Genomic DNA, 24,272 nt, shown 5'->3' with positions numbered 1-24,272 from the left:
GTAATGATGTAGGAGTGCGACTCTTAACAGTATCCGAGTAACATACTGGCTGTGCAGTCACCTGAGCTGGTTCAACACGATGAGGACCCAGCTCAAGCCTGCTTTGGGGGTCAGTTATGTTCTCTGCTGGTTGTACTGTCAGCAGAGAGTATTGCAATAAGTTCATTTCAGAAAAATGTGGAAGTGCCTGGTTAGACGAGTATGGGTTGCTACTCTTCTTGACACCAGTTTTAAAACCAGTCAGCTTGGGAGCCAGGGTTATACCGTTAACTCCCTCAACATTTTTCAAGTCAGCAGTTAAAAAATTTTCAATTAAGTTAGATTGTTCTGCTGTTTGGTCTAGAAACGCACCAGGTTCCATAGCTACATCCTTTGCAGGAGCAGCAGCTGAGACTGGTGCAATCTCCCCTGTGGTTCGCTTGGAGCCAGCTTTAGCACGCTTAGGTTTGCCTGTTACCAAGAAATAGATGAGCAACGGATTCCAACACTAGAAATGGGTAGTCAGTATATAAGACTAGGGCTGTTCTTTATGATTAGAGAGCACTAGATTCTAATACAACTACTGCTTTACCAGTATATGAGACGGTGGCTGTACTAGTTGAGGTAGCTGGCTGCTTCCTTCGCGTTGCTGGCTTTCGCTGAGGACCCTCCCCCTCAGCTGGTGCAGAACCAGAGGCAGTCGATTGGGTGGCTCCACGACGAGCAGCAAGATACTCGTTCATTGCTGGTGTCAACTCAGCATATGGAGCAGCAGGTACATCCTTTGGCATACCCCCTTGTTTTACTGGGACCTCAAATGATTGATCAGCAATTTGCTGATAAGCTTCACCCAGTTCACTTTCAAATACCAGGCTTAAGAATCGTGGAAATGGAATCAAGTTGGTTCTTACTCTAGCAGTCACCATTTCCCTTAGCCTCAAATAAATTTCAAGGGCGTAATCGATGTTCCTGTTGAACAACAACCCATGACCAAGCTTGAGCTCAAAATCTGAGCATTGGTCAAAGCTTCCTGACTTTTGACTCATGCACTGAGTCATCAACCCAAAGAAGTAGTACCACAGAGGTGGCATATGCTTTCTCAACGGTGTATGTGCCACTGGTCCAGCAAACCCAATGGTCTCCAACACCTCCCTTCTTAATTCGTCACTAGTAGGTGAAGCAACAAATGGTCCACCGGGCAATTGAAGAGCACGTCTAATAGCTTCGACGGTGACAGAGCAATTTAGGGTTTCAGTCACCATGCCACGAATACATGGAACGTTGCCGGGAGTGGTGGCAACAGTGGCAGTATACCAAAATCGTGCCAAACAGGCAGCATAGAATCGGGAAGGTACACCGGTGATGGCTCTTGCCAGAGGTGATTGACGGATGTATTCGATGAGGGCCTCATACCCTTTGTTAACCTTCGATTTGGGAATAGAGAGGGCATGTGCAGCATTGCCTCTAGATAGGCGAATCAGTGAGTGATCAGGTGCATTGGGAGCCCTAATCAGGTTGGGGTGGAGATTGAACAGTGGTCCTTGAACGACGTGTTCTTGAACCACCGGTTCCTCCGGTGCCGGTGCCGGTTGTGGGGCAGGTTGTGGTTGCTGTTGTGGTTCGACTGTTTGAGGTTGTTGTTGCTGTTGTTCCTCTTGCTGGCTTGCAGCACGTGGTGATTGCTGTTGTTGTTCTGCCATTGATGAGTGTAGGATGAAGATTTGAAGATTTGAAAAGATTTTGAGAGTAAAAGTGTGTGTGTTTTGAAAAATGAATAACCGAAGGTTATTTTGTAAGATGAAACACACTTTTATCCGTTGTGATTGGGTGAAAAAGTGCAGGAGAGAGAAAATTACTGTCATCTGCAGGCGCGTGGGCAGATGAGACAGACTGGCACGTTTTCAAAGGGAGACAGACGGTTGACATGACATTTATACGGCTTAAACACTCATTACTCCCATACAGCATTAAATGCATCAGATTTTATTTCAAACAAATTGATTTAAAACCTCAAAAATAATTTTTTTTTTTGTATTAAATACAAAATACTTTTGTTACATTTAATATGTCATGAATTTAATTTAAATCATTGGAAGTAAATGAGTTTCCAGTTTTAAGGAATCATTAAATTTGGAGAGCTATTTATTATTTCATTTAAAACATTTAAGTAACCAAAATATAAAAGACCTTGCTGTGCTGGTTGTTTGACATGTAGGCAGTAAGTAAATAAATGTGACTTACTGGTTTGCCCTACACGTTGTAGAGCCAGCACACCAACAAAAGTTGTCTTTTATTTAAAGCTCAAGCATACCCAGCTCAGAGATGAGATAGTTAAAACGTTTCTCATCTAATGGCTTTGTAAATAGATCTGCTAATTGCTGGTCTGTAGAAATAAAATGTAACTCAACATCACCCTTTTGAACATGATCCCTTATGAAATGATACCGAACATCGATGTGCTTAGTCCTTGAGTGCATCACAGGATTGTTGGTGATAGCAATTGCACTGGTGTTGTCACAGTAGATTGGAGTTTTTGTAACATGAACACCATAGTCCTTTAGCTGGCTTTGCATCCACAGTACTTGAGCAGTACAACTACCAGCAGAGACATATTCTGCTTCAGCAGTGGATGTGGACACAGTATTTTGTTTTTTGCTTGTCCAGCTGACTAGCCTACTACCCAGTAACTGGCACCCACCAGTAGTACTTTTCCTGTCTATTTTACACCCTGCAAAGTCAGCATCTGAATACCCAATTAGTTCAAAATCCTGGTCTTTGGGATACCAAAGACCACGTTTAGCAGTACCTTTTAGGTATCTGAATATTCTTTTTACTGCCAGCAAGTGTGACTCTTTAGGATCAGCTTGATATCTGGCACAGAGACATGTGGCGAACATAATATCTGGTCTGCTGGCTGTGAGATAAAGTAGGGATCCAATCATACCTCTATATTCAGTGATATTGACTGGTTCACCATTTGGATCAGCATCTATTTTAATGGATGCTGCCATTGGAGTTCCTATGTCTTTTAAACAGGTCAGACCAAATTTCTTTAACATATCTTTGATATATTTATCTTGACTTATGAATATTCCATCATCAAGTTGTTTGATCTGCAATCCTAAAAAGTATTGCAGATCTCTTTGTAAACTCATTTCATATGCCTTTGACATACGTTTTGAAAAATCTTGACAATGTTTTTCATTTTTAGAACCATAAATAATATCATCCACATATATCTGTACCAACAAGAGATCACCATCTATCTCTTTTGAGAATAGAGTGGTATCAATTGTTCCAACTTTAAAACCTATACCAGTGAGATACACATGAAGTGTCTCATACCATGCTCTTGGAGCCTGTTTAAGGCCATAAAGAGCTTTGTCTAACTTGTAGACATGGTCTGGATATTTACTGCTTACAAAACCAGGAGGCTGTTTGACATAAACTTCTTCTTGCAGCTTCCCATTCAGAAATGCAGATTTAACATCCATCTGAAATACTCTAAAGTTCATCCTAGCAGCATATGCTAAGAACAATCTGATAGCTTCCATCCTAGCCACTGGTGCATAAGTTTCCCCATAATCCAATCCTTCTTCCTGTCTAAACCCTTGAGCAACCAATCTTGCTTTGTTTCTGATAACGACACCATCTTCATCCATCTTGTTTTTAAACACCCACTTAGTACCAATGATCTTCTTTGTCTTATCCTCAGGTTCAGGTACCAATGTCCACACTTTGTTCCTATCAAACTGAGTAATTTCTTCTTGCATTGAACCAACCCAGCTAGGATCTTGAAGTGCTTCCTCAGGACACGTGGGCTCAATGGTAGACACAAAATTAACATGCATACAAAAGTTACTGGTAGCATGCCTCCGTGTTTTAACACCACTCGCAAGATTACCAATAATCTGCTCAATCGGATGCTCCCTTGTCCATTTGGTGTTATGAACAGGTGAGCTGGTTGTAGAACACACAGCATCTTGATCATCAGCTGGTTCAGATGAGTGAGCAGCAACAGAAGGTTGCTGATCAATATCAGTAGAATCAGTACCAGCTTGTGATCTCTCAGAACCAGCAGACCTAGGCTCAAGTTGCAGCACTTCAGTAGAGCCAGTAGGTCCACTTGGTTTAGACACAGATGGAACAGAATGTTCCATTTCATCATCAGAGAACCCAGCAGCATGGATTGGTGAGGGTTGTGCTGCTGGCTCTTCATCATTAAGAGCTTGCTGAGTAGGCTCTTCAAACAGTAACACTTCATCTTCACGATCAGTAGATGAAGCAGAGGCAGTTTCATCGAATGTAACATTAATGGATTCTTCAAAACAACCTCTTCTTTTGTTGTAGACCCTATATGCCTTTGACATGTTGGAATATCCAAGGAATATACCTTCATCAGCTTTAGCATCGAATTTGCCCAGCTGATCCCTATTATTTAGAATGTAACAGGGAGTGCCAAATACATGAAGAAATGAAATTGAGGGTCTTCTTCCTTTGAGAACTTCATAAGCAGTTTTCTGATGTCTTTTCACAATAAGAGATCTATTCTGGGTAAAACAGGCAGTATTCACAGCTTCTGCCCAGTAGGAATTCTTCAACCCAGACTCAGCCAACATAGATCTTGCTGCTTCAATGAGAGTTCTGTTTCTTCTTTCTGCAACACCATTTTGCTGAGGTGTTCTCACAGCAGAGAAATTTTGGGAAAGACCTTTGTCAGCACAAAATTCTTCTAATGTAGCATTTCTGAATTCTGTACCATGATCACTTCTTAGTTGCTTCACCAGTTGCCCATTCAAAAGCTCCATTCTTTTGATAAAATTGATGATTTCATCACCAGCTTCACTCTTTTGCCTTAGAAAGAACACCCAAGTGTATCTCGAGTATTCATCAACAATAACCAGTGTATACTTCTTCCCACTACAGCTGGCCACATTCACTGGACCAAATAGATCCATATGAAGTAAGTGAAATGGTTTCTCAACAGATGAGATTTGCTTTGATTTGAACGAGGCATGGTGATGTTTCCCCTTTTCACAACCAGGACACAATCTGTCCTTCACATAAGACATTGTGGGTAGCCCAGACACCAAACTTCTACTGGATAATTTGTGAATATCTTTGAAGTTGAGATGTGAGAGTCTCTTGTGCCATAACCACTTCAGGTTGTCTGCTGCCTTCGAATAGAAACAAGTATCAGTTGTTGTGACTGCTGTGTTCATGTCAATTTGATACATGTTTTCATGACGTTTTGCAGTCAGCAGTGGCTTCCCTGTCTTATCAAAAATAGTACCAATTTTCTTTCTGAATTGGACTATCTTATTCTTGCTTGTCAGTTGGCTTATGCTGAGTAAGTTATGTTTAAGCCCAACTACATATGCAACATTTGAGAACGTGACATTCCCATTTGTCAAAGTACCAAAACCCTTTGTGTAACCCAACGAATTATCTCCATACGAAACAACTGGACCATCCTTTTCCTGATAGTCCATCAGCAGGGACTTACTTCCGGTCATATGTCTCGAACAACCACTGTCGAGATACCAGATTTGCTTGTTTTGAATGCCCTGCACAATAACTTAGAGATTAGTTCTTTTTGGGAACCCATCCTAGGATGGGTTCTGAAGGAGTCACCTTTGATGACTTCTTCTTTTCTACTGGCTTGCTAGAAGAAGCAGCAGATGGGGTTTGGGTTTGAGTACACTGGTTAGCCAGGTGAGCTTTGCTGCCACATTTGTAGCATTTTCTCACTTTTGGCTTTTGTGGCTGGTCATGCACAGATCTAATAACGGCAGTAGGATCGGGTCGACTTTTAGTTACTGCCTCAATTAGCTGGTCAAGCTTGGCTGTCATTATCTCAGTGATAGACAGCTCATCAGTCGAGTCAATTTTTGCTTTTCCCTTATGGGCAGCTTTCCTTTTGGAACCAGTACCATGACCATGGCGAACTGTCTTTCCTTTATCATTTGACAAGTTAGCGTGGGAAGTTGCTGGCTTGTCTTCTGATGCTGATGAACCAGTAGGTATCTTAACTGCTGCCTTAGATTTGCCAGTATTTCGTTTCACTGGCTTGTCTGCAGCTACTGGGTGACCAGTAGATTGGTCATCAGCTGGCTTAGCACTGGTAGAACTCGAACACGAAGGGGAATCAGTTGGTTTAACTTTTCTCAAATTGTTTTCAGTGATTTCCCTTTTAATACGTCTTTCTTTCGGAGTCATGTAGTGGATGCTTGAGGGGTCAGTAGTCTCATCAATTGAGTTACTGGCTTCTCTTGCTCTAACTTCATCCTCCAAAATTTCTTTCATGGCAAGTGGTGGGGACACAGTAGGTCTAACAAATTTGTTTGTCACAACCTTTTTACCTTCAACTATCTTGGCAAAAGTATTTGGCAAGACAGCTTCAGGATCAGTTTCAAGAATCGGGTCCATGAAAGTAACTTCTGCAATAGCAGCAGCAGCAGCATAGTCACCAGCAAAGAAGGCTTGAACTTGGGCAGGCACCTGCTCGTTAACACATTTAGCTGTGCGTTGAGCAGATGTGCACCATGAAGCAACAACTCTTTTGAGATTGTCCAGCTGGGTCTTGACTTCTGCTGCCTCAACGTGAAGAGTTTCTAAAGCAAAGTTTTGTTTTTCAAGTTTGGAAATTGTATCTTTTAAGATCTTAATTTCATCATTTTTGCCTTTGAGTTTTTCATTTAAAGATTTGTTATTAGATTTCAAACTCTCTTCACGTTTGCAGCTTCTGCATAAATCAATTCTTAGGTAGTCAAACATTTCAGCTTTTTCATCATCAGTATAAGTTCGAAAATTATCAACCTTATACATCATTTCAGTTTTCCATTGAGGAGAATCTCTGTTTTGATCAGCTTCCCTCATATCAGCCAAAAACGTACTACCACCATCATCCTCATCAGACTCCTCGACCTCTTTGGCCATCAAACACAGCTTTTTACCAGTAGCATAACCAGCACCATCATCATCAGTATCACTATCAGAAGATGAGGACGTGCTGGCTTCATCCCAGTCATGATGTTCAGCAACTAGAACCTTTTCTGGCTGTTTACCCTTCTTGTCAGTCTTTGCACTTTCCTTCATCTGAGCTTTCATAGCTTTGTACTTGTTTTTGTACTTATCAGCTTTTGAGAAAGAGTTAGCATGTGACGTGGAAGGTTTCTTGGACATGCATTCAGCAGCAAAATGTCCAACCTTCCCACAATTAAAGCACTCAGATTTAGGACCCTTGACTGACTTGCTGTTGTACCTAGCATTTGGCTTTTTGCTCCCTTTGTATGACTTGCTGGTTCTACTACGATTGAACCTTTTGAACTGCCTAGCCAGCAGAGCCATACCTTCAGCAAACCCTTCTACATCACTTTCATCTGTACTGCTTTCTTCAGACCCAGTACCATTTTCCTCAACACTATCAGCTGACTCTTGTTCTGCCAGTAACTTTTGAACCAGTAAAGCTTTTTGAGCTTTCTTCCATTTAGCAGCAGCAATAAGAGCAGCATCATCATTTTTAGATGATTTTGAAGTGGTGGGGACAGACCTAAAGTTTTCTTTCATGTTAAGTTCAAACTTGGCTTCTGCCTTCTCATGATTCCAAAGGGAACTGTAGAGAGAAGACAGGTTAAAGTTCTTTAGGGTCTGTGTGGTTCTTAATGGGTCAGTAACAGGTTTCCATTTACATGGCAGTGCATCAATGAATTTGTTCACTTGTTCAAATTCAGTGTAGGTTACATTTAAAGTGGTCAGGTCTGCTATCAAAGAGTTAAACCTAATGAAGGTTTGCTTAAGGGTTTCATTCTTATAGGCAAAGAACATTTCATATTCTCTTTTAAGAGCAATCATCCTGTTCTGCCTAACTTCTCCCATACCCTCATAGGTGACATCTAGGTAGTCAAGCATAAGCTTAGCATTTTCTTTTCCCTTGATCAGTTTGAACAGTGGGTTAGGCAAAGTTATGGCTAACAGGGTTCTGATTTTAGGGTCAAGACCAACTCGACGTTTATCCTCATCATCCCATCTAGAGGGAGTGAGAATAACCTCTCTGCCAGGGATGGCAGGAGTGTCAGCTGTTGCTGGTGCACTACCAACTGTCTCAGTGGGAACAAAAGGGCCATCTTTGGCAATTCCAGGCATGAGTGAATCCACAGACTCAAGATGGAGCATGAACCTTGCCTTCCAGGTTTCATACTCATCTTCATCAAACTTAGGTGGTCTGTTAGACGAGCCATTCTCAAGGTAAGCTGAGTTTGAATACGAAGCCATAAGAGAATTCAGATCCAAGATATTAATTATCAAGACTGACGCTCTGATACCAGTTGTTGGTCCCTTAATAACAACAGGAGTATTGTAGAGGGGGGGTGAATACAATTCTTTTCTTAATTAACTAGTCAGTTAATCACGTTTAGTATTCTGTAGTAAATAAGATAGAGTCACAGGTAATTTTCAACTGTTATTCTTTATTGATTAAATCAGAAAGAATCACAACTATCCTTGGCGGAAATGATAGTTGGTTGATACAGATTACCTAGATTATAGCTAAGAGATAAACTAAAGCTATTACACGGTTTTGACTCTAACAGATAAACCCACACCACTAGTTTTTACAATAGTGGATACAACAATATATATAGTAGTTCTATTAACCGTGTAATTAATCTATTGTCCACTAGTACATTGGATGCCTTGTACTTGTGGGGACAATTGTGTCAGAAGGCGTGCTCTCCTTCTTTCCTCTTAGGTAGCTATTTGCTGGAACACACCAATTCGGTTTGGCACTACCATTTGATTTAAACAAATGGAATGTTGTGTTCCCTAGGTATGAATAAAGTATAACACATGTCTGTACATGCGTTTCACTTCTGCATTCCCACGTGGTCTTGTAAGGTCACTTGTCAGCCGCCGACTCCTGTCCTTTTCTGTTCAACTTTGTCTTCGACTTCTGTTGAATAGTGCGTTGATGTAGACCACTCTGGGAAACTACCATGCTTGTAATGGAGCATGGCTGTCTTGTGTTGTATGCTAATATCCAGACTTACTGGTCCTTCATATGCTGAGTCACTTGATATTCTTGATTTGCTGGGTGCACATCCTGTGCTGATTCGAAGAATACATTTCTACCTTGTGCTGATAGACTAGGCAGCATACTAAACACTCGACACAGCTATATTAGTTGACTATACATAAACAAACGTGTGCTGGCTGCACATAACACTTTAGTGCAAATAAATATTGTTTTGTCATAATTAAATCCTTAATTATTTTGGGGACTCAACACTCTGCAGTTAAGCGTGCTCAGGCGAGAGCACTACCAGGATGGGTGACCTCCTGGGAAAGTGCTCGTCGTGTTTGGTCGCCAAGAAAAATCCGTGAGAAACCTACGGGGGAGACAAGGGTACGTCCCTATCTCTGCAAAGCGGACAATATCATGCTACGGGGAACGTTTTACCTGGGGTGTTACAGCAACGAACGAAGGTAATTGCTTATGCGTCTAGACAATTGAAGATTCATGAGCAGAATTATACGACGCATGATTTGGAATTAGGCGCGGTTGTTTTTACATTAAAGACTTGGAGGCACTATTTATATGGGGTCAAAAGTATTATATATACCGACCACAAAAGTCTTCAACACATATTTAATCAGAAACAACTGAACATGAGGCAGCGTAGATGGATTGAGTTATTGAATGATTAAGATTTCGAGATTCGTTACCACCCGGGGAAGGCGAATGTGGTAGCCGACGCTTTGAGTAGAAAGGACAGAGAACCTATACGGGTCGAAGAAAGAAGGGAATTTGAAAAATGAAATACCCAAAGGGTCGGAGAAACACCTTAATATTCGGGAAGACAGAACTCGATATAGAGCTGAAAGAATTTGGGTACCATGGTTTGGAGATGTGAGAGAAAAGGTACTTAAGGAAGCACACATAAAACCAGATATTCAATACATTCCAGAGCAGGAAAGATGTACAAAGATCTCAAGAAACACTTTTGGTGACCGGGTATGAAAGCCGATATTGCTAAATACGTAGGAGAATGTTTGACGTGTTCTAAGGTCAAAGCTGAACATCAGAAACCATCAGGTCTACTTCAGCAACCTGAAATCCCGGAATGGAAATGGGAAAACATTACCGTGGATTTCATTACTAAATTGCCAAGGACTGCAAGTGGTTATGATACTATTTGGGTAATAGTCGATCGACTCACCAAGTCAGCACACTTTCTGCCAATGAGAGAAGATGATAAAATGGCGAAGTTAGCACGAATATACTTGAAGGAAGTTGTGTAAAGACATGGAATACCAGTCTCTATTATCTCTGATAGGGATGGCCGATTTGTTTCAAGATTCTGGCAGACGTTACAACAAGCATTAGGGACTCGTCTAGACATGAGTACTGCCTATCATCCACAAACTGATGGGCAGAGCGAAAGGACGATACAAATGCTTGAAGACATGCTACGAGCATGTGTTGTTGATTTTGGAAACAGTTGGGATCGACACCTACCATTAGCAGAATTTTCCTACAACAAAAGCTACCATTCAAGCATTGAGATGGCGCCGTTTGAAGCACTTTATGGTAGAAAGTGCAGGTCTCCGATTTTGTTGGAGTGAAGTGGGGGATAGATAGATTACGGGTCCGGAGATAATTCAAGAAACTACTGAGAAGATCATCCAAATTCAACAACGGTTGAAAACCGCCCAAAGTCGACAAAAGAGTTACGCGGACATTAAAAGAAAAGACATAGAATTTCAAGTTGGAGAGATGGTCATTCTTAAGGTTTCACATTGAAAAGGCGTTGTTCGATTTAGTAAACGGGGGAAACTAAATCCAAAGTACATTGGACCATTCAAGATTATTGATCGTGTCGGACCAGTAGCTTACCGACTTGAGTTACCACAACAACTCGCGGCCGTACATAACACTTTCCACGTCTCAAATTTGAAGAAATGTTTTGCTAAAGAAGATCTCACTATTCCGTTAGACGAAATTCAAATCAATGAAAAACTTTAATTCATCGAAGAACCCGTCGAAATAATGGATCGTGAGGTAAAAAGACTTAAGCAAAACAAGATACCAATTGTTAAGGTTCGATGGAATGCTCGTAGAGGACCCGATTTCACCTGGGAGCATGAAGACCAGATGAAGAAGAAATACCCGCACTTATTTCCAAAAGATTCGTCAACACCTTCAACAGCTTAAAATTTCGGGATGAAAATTATTTAACGGGTAGGTAATGTAGTGACCCGAACTTTTCCATGTTTATATATATTAAATGAAATTGATATTTACATGATTAAATATTTATAACATGTTAAGCAATCAAACTTGTTAATACTTGATTAATTGAAATGAGTTTCATGTAGACAATTGACCACCCAAGTTGACTGGCGAATCACGAACGTTAAAAATTTGTAAAAACTTCATGATGATATATATATATATATATATATGTATATATATATATAGTTAACTTGAGATTTTGATAAGTAAGTATCTTACTAAGTATATTAACAATGAGTGATATACATAAAAATGAGTTTATTGAGTTAAGAAACTCGAAACGATATATATAACGATTATCGTTATAACAACGTCTTACTAAATACATATGAATCATATTAAGATATTGATATACTATGTTTAACATGATAAAATGATAATTAAACATATCATTAAGTATGTTAACAATGAACTGCATATGTAAAACAAGACTACTAACTTAAAAATTTTGAAACGAGGCATATATGTAACGATTATCGTTGTAGCGTCATTTTAATGTATATATATCATATTAAGATATATTCATACATCATAATATCATGATAATGTAATAATTTAACCCCAAAGGCGAAGTAGGAAGAAAAAAAAAAGAGATTCCTCTGATGGAAGTTGGAAAAGGAGAATGATTGTTGCGATAGTAAGGATGAGGATAAGGATCAGAACTGGATTAAGCATTTTCACAATCGTTTGGATGTATGAACTAAGAAAGAAAGTATAGGAATGATGAAAATAATGGAACGGAAGAATTTAATTTATAATGAAAATATCGGAGTTACATCTCTTTTACATTTCCGTTAAAGATTTCTTATGTGTTTGCACGCCCTTTTGAGACCCACGAATTCCTTTTCTTGACTTAGGAGCAACACATACAAGATTCGCCACTACAAAAAGGATAATGGTAACCTCACCAGAGCAATCGAGACAGATCATTGCATTTAATTAAAGAAATTTAAATTTCCTCAATCTCGACGAAATCAGATCTTATTCAGATTTTAAAGATTTTCCTTAAATTCCTTGAATTCCGGAATTCAACAGTGACTATATCAAGTGTCAAGATGAATCTTTATTTCTCATTTCACTCTTTTGTGATAGCTTCATTCATACTTTTCGAATAATCAATTTGTTTTATTTGTATTACTCAATGATGATAAAACTCTATTATCAACTCATATTCATCATGAAAACATTTTTATGGTTAGCCATGACGACCACGATCAAATTTCGGGACGAAATTTCTTTAACGGGTAGGTACTGTGATGACCCGGCAATTTCCGATCAAATTTAAACTTTAATCTTTATATGTTTCCGATACGATAAGCAAAAATCTGTAATGTTGAGTCTCGAAAGTTTTGAAATCTATATTCATGTAATCAATTACCCTTTGACTATGCTCGACGATTCACGAACAATTATGTGTAATTAAATATGTAGATAAAATATAAATGTATATATTAAATTGAATGAATATAATACCATTCAATCATCTGAATTAAATGTGTAAAGTAATATACAAAATAATTAAGATGTTATTAAAATAAATATATATAGATATATATGTATATGAATTATGTACACAATTAATATTATATGAATGTAGTAATATATATAATATATATAAATATTAAATATTCTAATATGTTGTTTTATAGAATATATATTATCTATGTAGTGATATGTAAAGTTAATTATATTATTTGAAATTACAAGTTAGAATATAAGTGATACATCAATATTACTTTCATTATTATTACTAAGGTTAATAATAATATTAATATTTGTATTATTAATATTATTAATTCTAATACGAGATATAAATATTTATATATATATAATTTGACATGTATAAGTTATATTATTATTCATATTATTATCATTATTAAAAATATTAATTAATAAGATTATTATTATCATTAGTATTAATTAAGTTATGAAATTTATCATTTATTATATTATTTATAGTCTTTTATCAATAATATTATTATCATTAAAAATATAAACATTATCATAATTAATTTAGTATTATGATTATTATCATGAATTTTTTTTTTACCATTATTATTATAATTATTATAGAATAATATAATCTATTTTTATTATCATTAATTATTATCATTTTTATATCAATATTATTTATTTTTACTATTAATAATTATTATTATTATTATAATTAATATAATTATTAATATTAATTGTATATAAATTATATAACATGATGAATCGTACGATCTGGTCACAAGCAGCTATCCAACTGTATCAAATTGGTACTCCTGTTTTCAAATTCGATTCCAGGCTAATGCAAATCACAGAAAGAGTCCAAAATCAGTTTGATGTCCCTGTCCAGTTCCTATATTATTTCTGTTTTATACTCCTGGAACGAATAATCCAATTGAATTAACCTTGACTATAAAACAAATGATAGCTCAATAATATGGACCACTTCAGTCATTTCCTCAGTATCATTGTCGATTAAAATCACTTCAACACTCGTTTGATAAAATTTAAAAGAGAAAATAAAAAGAAACTGGGAAAGAGCTCTGTTCGTGTTCATAATTCCAAAAGGGTCGATTTCGAAATCTATTTCAAAAAGTGTAAATGTAGTTCTGTTAGGAGACCTTCGTTTAATCTATCTGCAAATTTACAAGTCTCAATTTTTAGTATTGGTTATCAATTTTGGAGTCAAAATTCTAAAGTAAAAAGTCAACTGTTTGTTCTACAATCAAATTCAGTTTTTCAGTTATGTTTTAAGTCCAATTGATGCTCCATAAAGTTTCTAGGATTGATTCTCAAACTATTTCGTGAAGGAAGTATTAGTTAAAACGGTTTAAAATCAAAAATTACGTTTTCTTTTTTGATGAACTCGACGAACAGCAACAGCTGCTACTGTTGGATTTTTTTTTCTCTTCATTTTCTTTAATTATCAACAATCTTTCTAATTCTTTGTTGTTCACAAATCTTAAATGAAACAACGATTTTGTTAAATTGATTTTTGAGCATGAACCGGTCGACTAGAGTGTGGGAAGGAGAAGAACACTGATTAAACCGAAATAGGTTATAAATAAATGGGTACGACTTAAAACAGATAACAGGCAACAGAGCCATGGCTTAAGGTGTTAGCGGGTTTGCAGGTGGTCAAGGGTTCGAGTCTCGTTTGGTGCAGTTTTCTTTTTAAAGGGTATACACTTTATTCTCATTTCCATTATTATTATTATTATTATTATTATTATTATTATTATTATTATTATTATTATTATTATTATTATTATTATTATTATTATTATTATTATTATTACTATTACTATTATTATTATTAGATTAAAACTTTGTTAGGATTATAATTACTTTGTGACCTAATTGAATTATTGATATAATTACTATTATTATCTTTATTGATATATAATTATTATTAAGCACTATGAATACAATTGTTATTAATATAACTTAAATTTTGATTACATACAAATATATTTATATGTATAAATATGTACGAAAATGAAAATGAATATGGATATGATTACAAATATGTTTATGTATGAATTGATAAAATATAATAATAAGTATGAATTAGTTTATAGTATGATATAAAAGTAAGTATAATTACAAGTATTGATAAAAGATAAAATTATGAAATTAGAAAAGGGATAAGATATAAACATAAACATGATAATGACTATGATATAATTCATTTTATTATTAGTTTTATATTAATTATTATTATTATTGGTAGTATTATTATCATTGTAGTTATTAAAATAAGAATTAGTAATATTATTATTATTTATAAAATCATTATTTTTATAGTTATTATTATTAGTAATATATTATTATTATAATAAAAAAAAACTTTCATTACTATTACTGATATTATTTTACCAAATAGACATTTTGTATATAAAATGTACTTTTAGTAATATTACATATATGTATTTAATAATCATAATAACATTTTTTATATAAATATTCATATATAACAACTTAAGTATTTTTATATAATACTAACTAAATATATATTAATATAACTATATAGATATTAATCATTTTGAATATATATACAAAATTAAATATATCATGTATAAATTAAGATATAATAAATAAATTTGTTCGGTTACGATTATGTGTATTAATAAATATACAAATGATATAGGTTCGTGAATCCGAGGTCAACCCTGCATTGTTCAATATAGTCATATGTATTTTTACTACAAAATACATTAGGTGAGTTTCATTTGTCTTTTTACCCTTTATATTTTTGGGCTGAATGCGCAATATTTATAAATGTTTTACAAAATAGACACAAGTACGTGAAACTACATTCTATGGTTGAATTATCGAAATCGAATATGCCCCTTTTTATTAAGTCTGGTAATCTAAGAATTAGGGAACAGACACCCTAATTGACGCGAATCCTAAAGATAGATCTATTGGGCCTAACGAACCCCATCCAAAGTACCGGATGCTTTAGTACTTCGAATTCGTTTATATCATGTCCGAAGGATTTCCCGGAATGATAGGGGATATTCTTATATGCATCTTGTTAATGTTGGTTACCAGGTGTTCACCATATTAATGAATTTTATCTCTATGTATGGGATGTGTATTGAAATATGAAATCTTATGGTCTATTAAAATGATGGAAATGATTATTTATGTTAAACTAATGAACTCACCAACCTTTTGGTTGACACTTTAAAGCATGTTTATTCTCAGGTATGAAAGAAATCTTCTGCTGTGCATTTGCTCATTTTAAAGATATTACTTGGAGTCATTCATGGCATATTTCAAAAGACGTTGCATTCGAGTCGTTGAGTTCATCAAGATTATTATTAAGTCAATTATGGTTAGATATGTTATGAAATGGTATGCATGCCGTCAATTTTCGATGTAATGAAAGATTGTCTTTTCAAAAACGAATGCAATGTTTGTAAAATGTATCATATAGAGGTCAAGTACCTCGCGATGTAATCAACTGTTGTGAATCGTTTATAATCGATATGGACTTCGTCCGGATGGATTAGGACGGGTCTCTACAATAACCGAGACTCGTAATCATACAATGTATCTGATAAATCAATCATTGGATATTATCTTTTAATCTCGTCGATAACTATAATAACTTATATTGAAACAAAATACGTTCATGTAAAGTATAATATATCTAATACTTGTTAACGTTTTCAACTAATAAGTATGTATTATATATACATATCAAAAAACACATAAATGTTCGTGAATCGTTGAGCATAGTCAAAGGGTAATTGATTACATGAATATAGATTTCAAAACTTTCGAGACTCAACATTACAGATTTTGCTTATCGTGTCGGAAACATATAAAGATTAAAGTTTAAATTTGATTGGAAATTTTCGGGTCATCACACCCACCATCTCTACCAACAAATATACGGTTGGCTCGGTCAATCCATTGTGCGATGTACGTGGCCTGGGGGCAGTAGTCCTCATATCAACACTTCTTTTCATGCTAAGGTTTGTTTTATGCAAATGATGATGCGTCTGAGCGGGAAGCAAGTGTTCAACGCCTGGAATTGGCTGACCCCATCCAAATTGCCTACAGACCCGATCGGGTAGATGTGTCTCAATAGTAGCCCAGCATATAATAGCCCCACGGTATGACCATAAGGGTCTGTCAGCTGTGCACTGCTCGGGTAGTCAGGCGAATAACTCATCATCATAGGATTGCCATATAAACTGCATCAACATATTATAATACTTAATAAATGTTTTGACTTTAACATAGCTTCTATAGTTTCACACCAAATAAATGTTACCTGTCTAGGCGTTAACGCCGAAAGTAGGGAGCGAACTGTAGACAATACATGTGCTGGTGTATTTTTGTTAGTCCGTTTACCATGCCACCTACATATGAATAACACATACAAATGAATATAGTTACAATAACTAAAGGTTTAAAGTTACAATGATCTCTTACCTAGAACCATAGGGTGCTGGAATAAGTGAAATCTGGTTCGGTGGCAAGTCCTCTGGAATCTTTCGTACATCATTTTTGAGAATTGGCTCAAGGGATGGAATTCGTTCATACACCCACTGTTGTACTAAAAGTAGCGAACCATTAATGGCCTTGGCTTCATAGTTTGTGGCCGCTTTACACAAATTTCTATAAAGATGTGCGAGAACCGCACTACCCCAACTAATACGATTAGCTGGACTCAAGTCCAGGATGGTATGCAAGAAACTCAAAGGGACATCATACGCATTAGAATCAGAAAATAGAACGCCACCCATCATAGCTAAAATATATACTCTAGCCCGTTGTTGGTGAGACTCGATAGTGTCTCCAACTTCTTCATCCAACTCCGTCATTAAAACGGAAATTAATATCCTCCCTCTACGTATACCCCTATCACCAATAGCCTGAGGGGCGATCCCTAAGTAGGTAACAACAAACGGTATCCAATCGCTATCATTTGTTTCATACCAAATACCGGAGAATACATCCCCGTCTATTGGTAAACCAAATAAAACCTGAACGTCTTGCAACGTTACAGTTGCTTCACCTACAAATATTAATATGGATTATATATAGTATTCGGATATATATATATATATATATATATATATATATATATATATATATATATATATATATATATATATATATATATATATATATATAGGGGCAGGATCAATGGGGAAGTAACCAATCGGGGGGAAGCGGGGGGAAGCAATTTTTTTTTTTCGTTTTTTTGAATTTTTTTTCCCGGCATCAAGATCACACGAAAATATGAACATTTAGAAGAGACACTTCGTGATGAATGTTATTATTTAGGCGGGAAAACGATCGACAAAAATAACATTCAAGATAATATTGTTCGTGAAAAATATGAACGTTTTTTTCATATTTTATGAAGTAAAATTTAGCCCGATTTAGGGTTTAGGTTTTAGGGTTTGGTGTTTTGGGTTTATGGACCGTTCGTGTTAAAAACTCAATCTAAATCCTAAATCTAAACCCTAAATCTAAACCCTAAACCCTAAATTTCTAAACCCTAATATCTAAACCCTATAAACCCTAATATCTAAACCCTAATATCTAAACCCCAATAGCTAAAACCTCAAAATACGCTCGAAAAACACGATAATTGTTATATATTACTTCTTCGAGCGTTTTCCCGCCAAAATAAAAACATTTATCACAAAGTGTCTCTACTAAATGTTCATATTTTCATCTCATCTATAATGTTCGTGAACAAAGTTTTTTCAAAAAACGAAAAAAAAAAAATTTGCTTCCCCCCGCCTCCCCCCGATTGGTTACTTCCCCTCTTGATCATACCCCTATATATATATATATATATATATATATATATATATATATATATATATATATATATATATATTCGTAAATACTATTTTAAACAATTATCTAATATTATATATTTATATATATACACACACACACACACACACACACACATATATATATATATATATATATATATATATATATATATATATATATATATATATATATATATAAACTTGACTAAATTAATGATATATATTACGAAGATATAATAATATATATTAAAATAAATAATTAATATATATATATATATATATATATATATATATATATATATATATATATATATATATATATATATATATATATATAAGGTAATGATTTTGTACCAATCGGTAAATGAAACGTATGCGTCTCCAGGCGCCATCTTTCAATCATAGCAGTAACAAGTGACCAATCCAGTCTTTGTTTACCCAATTTACAAACTAAACCCAAACCCACATTATCGAGATACACCTGCACCCGCTCATCAATTCTTTCGTTTGGTAGCCGTGAAATATGCTGCCAAAAGCTCAGATCAGCTCTTCGTGGTTTGATCAACTTCTCCTCGTCAAGCTTCTTTGTAAATACCGCATACGATCTATGATTCCTTTCGGCTTGTAAAAACAATAAAGAACTATCAACCGGCTCCGATCTAGCACGTACTTGGTTTGTTTGAGCCATTTTTTTGTTAAAAATTAAAGGGTTTTCGAATTATTATTTTTTTTTTTTTTTGCTTTGGATCTGTTTTGTGTGTGAGAACCGAAGTTACAGACTTCGGATTTATACAGAAACCAAAACCGAAGTTTCAAACTTCGGTTTCCACGTGTCGTTTTTTTATTCGCCAGTTTTAATTTTTACGGATTATATGTATTTATGGGGGATAAAAATACAGTAAATGCGGTAGCTGGAAGTTAAAGCAAAACCGAAGTTCCAAACTTCGGTTTTGCCACGTCGCCCATCCAGTCACCAATTCAACGGACCAAATGAATATAATAACAAAACCGAACTTCCAAACTTCGGGTTTGACCAAAACCGAACTTTGGAGTTCGGTTTTACCATTTTCGAAACGATTTTGATTCAGTTTCTATTTTTGAAAGTCTGATTAATAAAATTACTATTTAAAAAAAAAAAAAAAATCCTCTTATCTTCCCTTTTAATTTTACTCCTGTTTATTGCCACGTTTTCTTCTTCTTAGCAAGCAACCAGTTGTTTCTACGCATCAGAGTTCACAATCAGCCACATGTCGATGTTATGTTTTAAGGTTGTGTGACTGAGCTCTAAACTTTATGTGTATTTGTATTTGTGTATATATGGCCTTTTTTCATGATTCTTTTCTTCTCATAATCGATCGATTGGAGTTGCGTTTGAAGGTGAGATTACATCGGGTTTTTCTCGTTAATGTCCATGTTTTGTTGAATTTTGCTTTCTCTTAAACTTTATTTTCTAACGCTTTTATACATGATTCTAATCGATCTAATGAATCGCTCATAGAGGGTTTGCCTAGATAGATACAAACGAGTGATTTTGATGTTGAACTTTTACCCAAATCAAGAACCCAGGTTGGTTTAGCTTATATCAACTAGTTACAAATCACATGTTGTTTATTAAATGATGCTCATTAGGAATTAGAAACTGGGTGTTGAAGAGAAGTGGAAATTAGGAAAACAGAAACAATTTTAGGAGGGATATTACAAAGAAGGATTTATGGTTGATGATGAATTGGTGAGTTTACAGATGAGGTTTTCTACCAATGGCAAGTTGCATTCAACATGTTTGATGTAAGTTCTCAACTCATAATTTTTTATCCTAACCACTGTGATTAAAGTTTGAATTCTTCTATCTTTTTGGTGAAACTTTAGCAATAGGTTTGAGTTATTTTTATACGTTTTGTTAGCTGGTAGGTATCTGTATGTACGCATTAGGTTCTTCGAAGTCTGACACTTGTTAACTTCAGCTGACTCGATCACCTGCAGAACTCCTTATCTATTGGGTGTCTTTCCGATTCATATTCGCTGTGTTTTTTCTTTCTCGGTAAGACTCCTATTACTTTCGACCATTATAATTACATCTAGGTTAACTGTTTATAAATTTTAATTCTTTCAATTGCTTGATTGTTGCTCGATATGTTAGTTCCATCCTCTTTCTTTCATGTTTTACCTCTGTACAAATCTTGTAGGTGTGTTTAATCTCAAGTCCAATGGTAAAATGTTAGATATACGTATATATCTTTGGAAAAATGAGAGATACGACGATGAGATATTATGCTCACCTTTGTTGATTCCAGTTGTGAAGTCTTTTTTTTAATTTATTGTTGTTTAGTGGTCTCGATTATGAAAAGCTCTTTTTATACTTTTATAAGTTAATAAGTTAAGTTACTATATGTCTCATCAAAGAAATTGGATTATACTTGTCATTTGTTTCACTTCGTATCTATTCACAGAATACACAATTGTGCATGTTCAAATAGGTGGTTTAATGAGCAGGAGAAAGAAGGACTGTATAAAGCCATTAAGTTCACATCGATCAATTTGTATAAATGTAGGTAAAACACTTTTTGTAGTATTTACTTTACAGACGTTAATGTTCTTTCAGGAATGAAGCTGGGTGAGATATTTTTCCTTTTTGAGAAGAAGGTAATAATGCAGCTTACATCTTTTATATATATTCCTTCCTTTCCTAATTAATCTAATCTAATTATCATTCCGTCTATTTTGTAGCATGTTATCCATTGGTAGCATATATTAGCGATCTGCACATATTGAAACAAATGAACAGAACTTCTCCAAATGATAAAGAAGAAGCTTTATGTTACTCTTCAAACTATTAGCGTATTTGTCGTAGCCTATAACATGGAACTTATTGGTTGATTTATATCTAAAACAGAATCATGTGTGATATATCTCTTTTCAGGGCCATGTTTATATTATTAGTATGGTGATGAGTTTCATTTGTAAAATTTGCTCATAGACAGGTTATAGGCTGGAATGGTCGAGGTTGCTTACTACCATGTTTTAACTATTGTGGACTGGGATGTGCGTATGCACAACCACAAGACTTACTAGTATATATATATATATATATATATATATATATATATATATATATATATATATATATATATATATATATATATATATATATATATATATATATATATATATATACCCAAAACACCAAACCCTAAACCCAAAACACCAAACCCTAAACCCTAAACTCTAAATCGGGCTAAATTTTACTTCACAAAACATGAAAAAAAAACGTTCATATTATTCACGAACAATATTATCTTGAATGTTATTTTTGTCGATCGTTTTCCCGCTTAAATAATAACATTCATCACGAAGTGTCTCTTCTAAATGTTCATATTTTCGTGTGACCTTGATGCCGGAAAAAAAAATTTCAAAAAAAACGAAAAAAAAAAAAAAAATTTGCTTCCCCCCGCTTCCCCCCGATTGGTTACTTCCCCATTGATCCTGGCCCTATATATATATATGGAGAGAATCCAGTGAGAACTTTTTTAGTGTGAGAACTCTAAGAACTCCAAAATACACCCAAATACACTTAAATTCGAGCAAAAATGGGGAATTCGAGCAAAAATACAAAACACGGACGAACAAAAATTTCATAGTCGAGCAAAAAAAAAATTCGAAAAAAATTGTAGAACACGCTTTTGTTAGAATATCAAAATTTTTGTTCGACTACCTATGTGTTCTACATTTTTGCGTTCGAATTTCAAAAATGTAGAACACATTTTTGTTAGAATATCACAATTTTTGTTCAAATATCAAATTTTTGTTCGTCCTTCTTTTTTTTTGTTCGACTTTCTCCATTTTTGCTCGACTATCATGTTTTTTGCTCGTTCGTGTCCTATTTTTTGCTCGAATATGGAGTTTTTTTCTCGAATTTTCCATTTTTGCTCGAATTTCAGTGTATTTTTGAGTTCTCAGGGTTCTCACACCAAAAAAGTTCTCATTTGATCCCTCTACTATATATATATATATATATATATATATATATATATATATATATATATATATATATATATATATATATATATATATATATATAGGATATAGTGAGAACTTTTTTAGTGTGAGAACTCTAGGAACTCAAAAATACACTCCAAATACACTGAAATTCGAGCAAAAAAGGTGGCGGGCGAGCAAAAACAAGGGAAGTAGAGCAAAAAACACGCGGGCGAGCAAAAAAAAAACAGGCGGGCGAGCAAAATAAAGGGAAGTCGAGCAAAAAAGGGCGCGGCCGAACAATTTTGGGGTTGTTCGAATTTTCATTTTTGTTCGGTTCTACACAAAATTGTTCGGTTCTACAAAACCAAAATTTGTTCTAATTGTAATTTCTTGTTCGAAATCAACATTTTTTGTTCGAGCACATGATTTTTCGTTCGAACCGAGCATTTTTTGTTCGAACTTGGTAAAAATTGTTTGAACACAGTTCAATTTTTAGTTCAAATTTTGGTAAAAAAAATTGTTCGAATTGTAGAATCAGGATGAAGGTGCAAAAATTGAAGATTTAAAGCTTAATTAAATGCATACCAACCTTAATTAGGTCGAGCGTGTTTGAAGTAGCACAATCTTTCGTAGTTAGATGCATCATATCTCAAACTTAGATGCAACCCATTTCTAGGAACACTCAGTTTGTTCAAATTGTGCCTCTTTTGTTCGACCTAAACATAGATGCATAGATATGCATCTCGAAGAAAATAACAAAATTGGTAACTTTGACTAACAACTAGGGGTGTTCGCGGTCCGGTTTGGTCCGTTTTCGACTAAATCTCAAACCAAACCGGCATCCACGGTTTCAACATATATGAAACCAGACTAGACCAAGAAAGTTGTCTTACTGCCCAGTTTGGTCCAGTTTGGTCCGGTCCGGTTTGACAGTTTTAAGTTCTATTTTTCTTTCTTTGTTATCCATATTACAGTAGCATAACAAACACTCAATATTAGAAGATTTAATAGACAGTGAGTGAAAAATACAATACAGTAGCATGCCACATCCTATTTGACCCGTTTCACCTGTTATTGAAATCGACCCAACAACCATTCTTAAGTCCGTGTTTTTCTAAATTAACAAAATAACAAACGCAACCTGTTACATTCTTGCAATGTAGGCTCATCTGACTAAATAATTAGTTACGTATAGCTTTAATTCCATACTTGGTAGTTGTTATAAAATAAGGCATGTGTAAATTTATTAAAACATAAACTGATAACTCTATATTCATGGATTCACTGTATTATTGGTTAGTCCGGTCCGGTCCGGTTTAACCGGTCGGTAGCCTAGCGAAACCGTAAACCGAACCGAGTTTCACGGTTTGGAGATTTTCAAACCGGCGACCGGCCGCCAATTGTAGCGACCCCGACAAATCGTCAAGTGACGGCGTCGTCTACATGGGTCCCATTACCTGGTCATAAGTCTTTATGACAACGTTTGACCAAAATATTTCGCCTTCATTTCAACATAAAGATTGTTTCCAAAGTTTAAAAGAATTGTTCAACCAAAAGTTAAGTTACAAGGTTATAAGTACAAATGAAATCTAGGCGACACGGTTTAAAGTAAAGTCATAAGACGCTCCATGAAATGCATGTATACTCGACATCCAATGCAAGTATCAAATAATGAGCGGAAGCATGTATCACATATCGTGCAAGACCTGAGAAAAACA

At 35.2% G+C, this 24,272-nt stretch overlaps 1 protein-coding gene and 1 long non-coding RNA gene across 3 annotated transcripts; one reads left to right on the top strand and one right to left on the bottom strand.

The window, feature by feature from the left end:
* Positions 1-16,935: 16,935 nt before the first annotated feature.
* LOC139902148 (serine/threonine-protein phosphatase 7 long form homolog) lies at positions 16,936-19,267 on the bottom strand. Its single transcript, XM_071884800.1, has 4 exons — positions 18,934-19,267; positions 17,216-17,801; positions 17,055-17,142; positions 16,936-16,974 (listed from the first exon to the last, which is right to left on the bottom strand). The coding sequence occupies exons 1-4, from the start codon at positions 19,265-19,267 to the stop codon at positions 16,936-16,938; spliced, it is 1,047 nt and encodes a 348-aa protein (XP_071740901.1).
* Positions 19,268-19,821: 554 nt separating this feature from the next.
* On the top strand, positions 19,822-21,494 carry LOC139898716 (uncharacterized). Of its 2 annotated transcripts, none has more exons than XR_011777116.1 (4): positions 19,822-20,364; positions 20,560-20,617; positions 20,763-21,219; positions 21,304-21,494. It is a non-coding gene; the product is annotated as an uncharacterized lncRNA (long non-coding RNA). The 2 variants fall into 2 exon arrangements; XR_011777117.1 differs by having other exon boundaries at positions 20,481-20,617; positions 21,054-21,219.
* The last annotated feature ends 2,778 nt before the right edge of the window (positions 21,495-24,272 follow it).

Source organism: Rutidosis leptorrhynchoides, chromosome 3 (assembly GCF_046630445.1).
Source record: "Rutidosis leptorrhynchoides isolate AG116_Rl617_1_P2 chromosome 3, CSIRO_AGI_Rlap_v1, whole genome shotgun sequence".
In the NCBI taxonomy this organism is placed as follows: domain Eukaryota; kingdom Viridiplantae; phylum Streptophyta; class Magnoliopsida; order Asterales; family Asteraceae; genus Rutidosis; species Rutidosis leptorrhynchoides.
The sequence above is the reverse complement of the archived record's forward strand: the minus strand, read 5'-3'. Positions and strand labels throughout refer to the sequence as shown.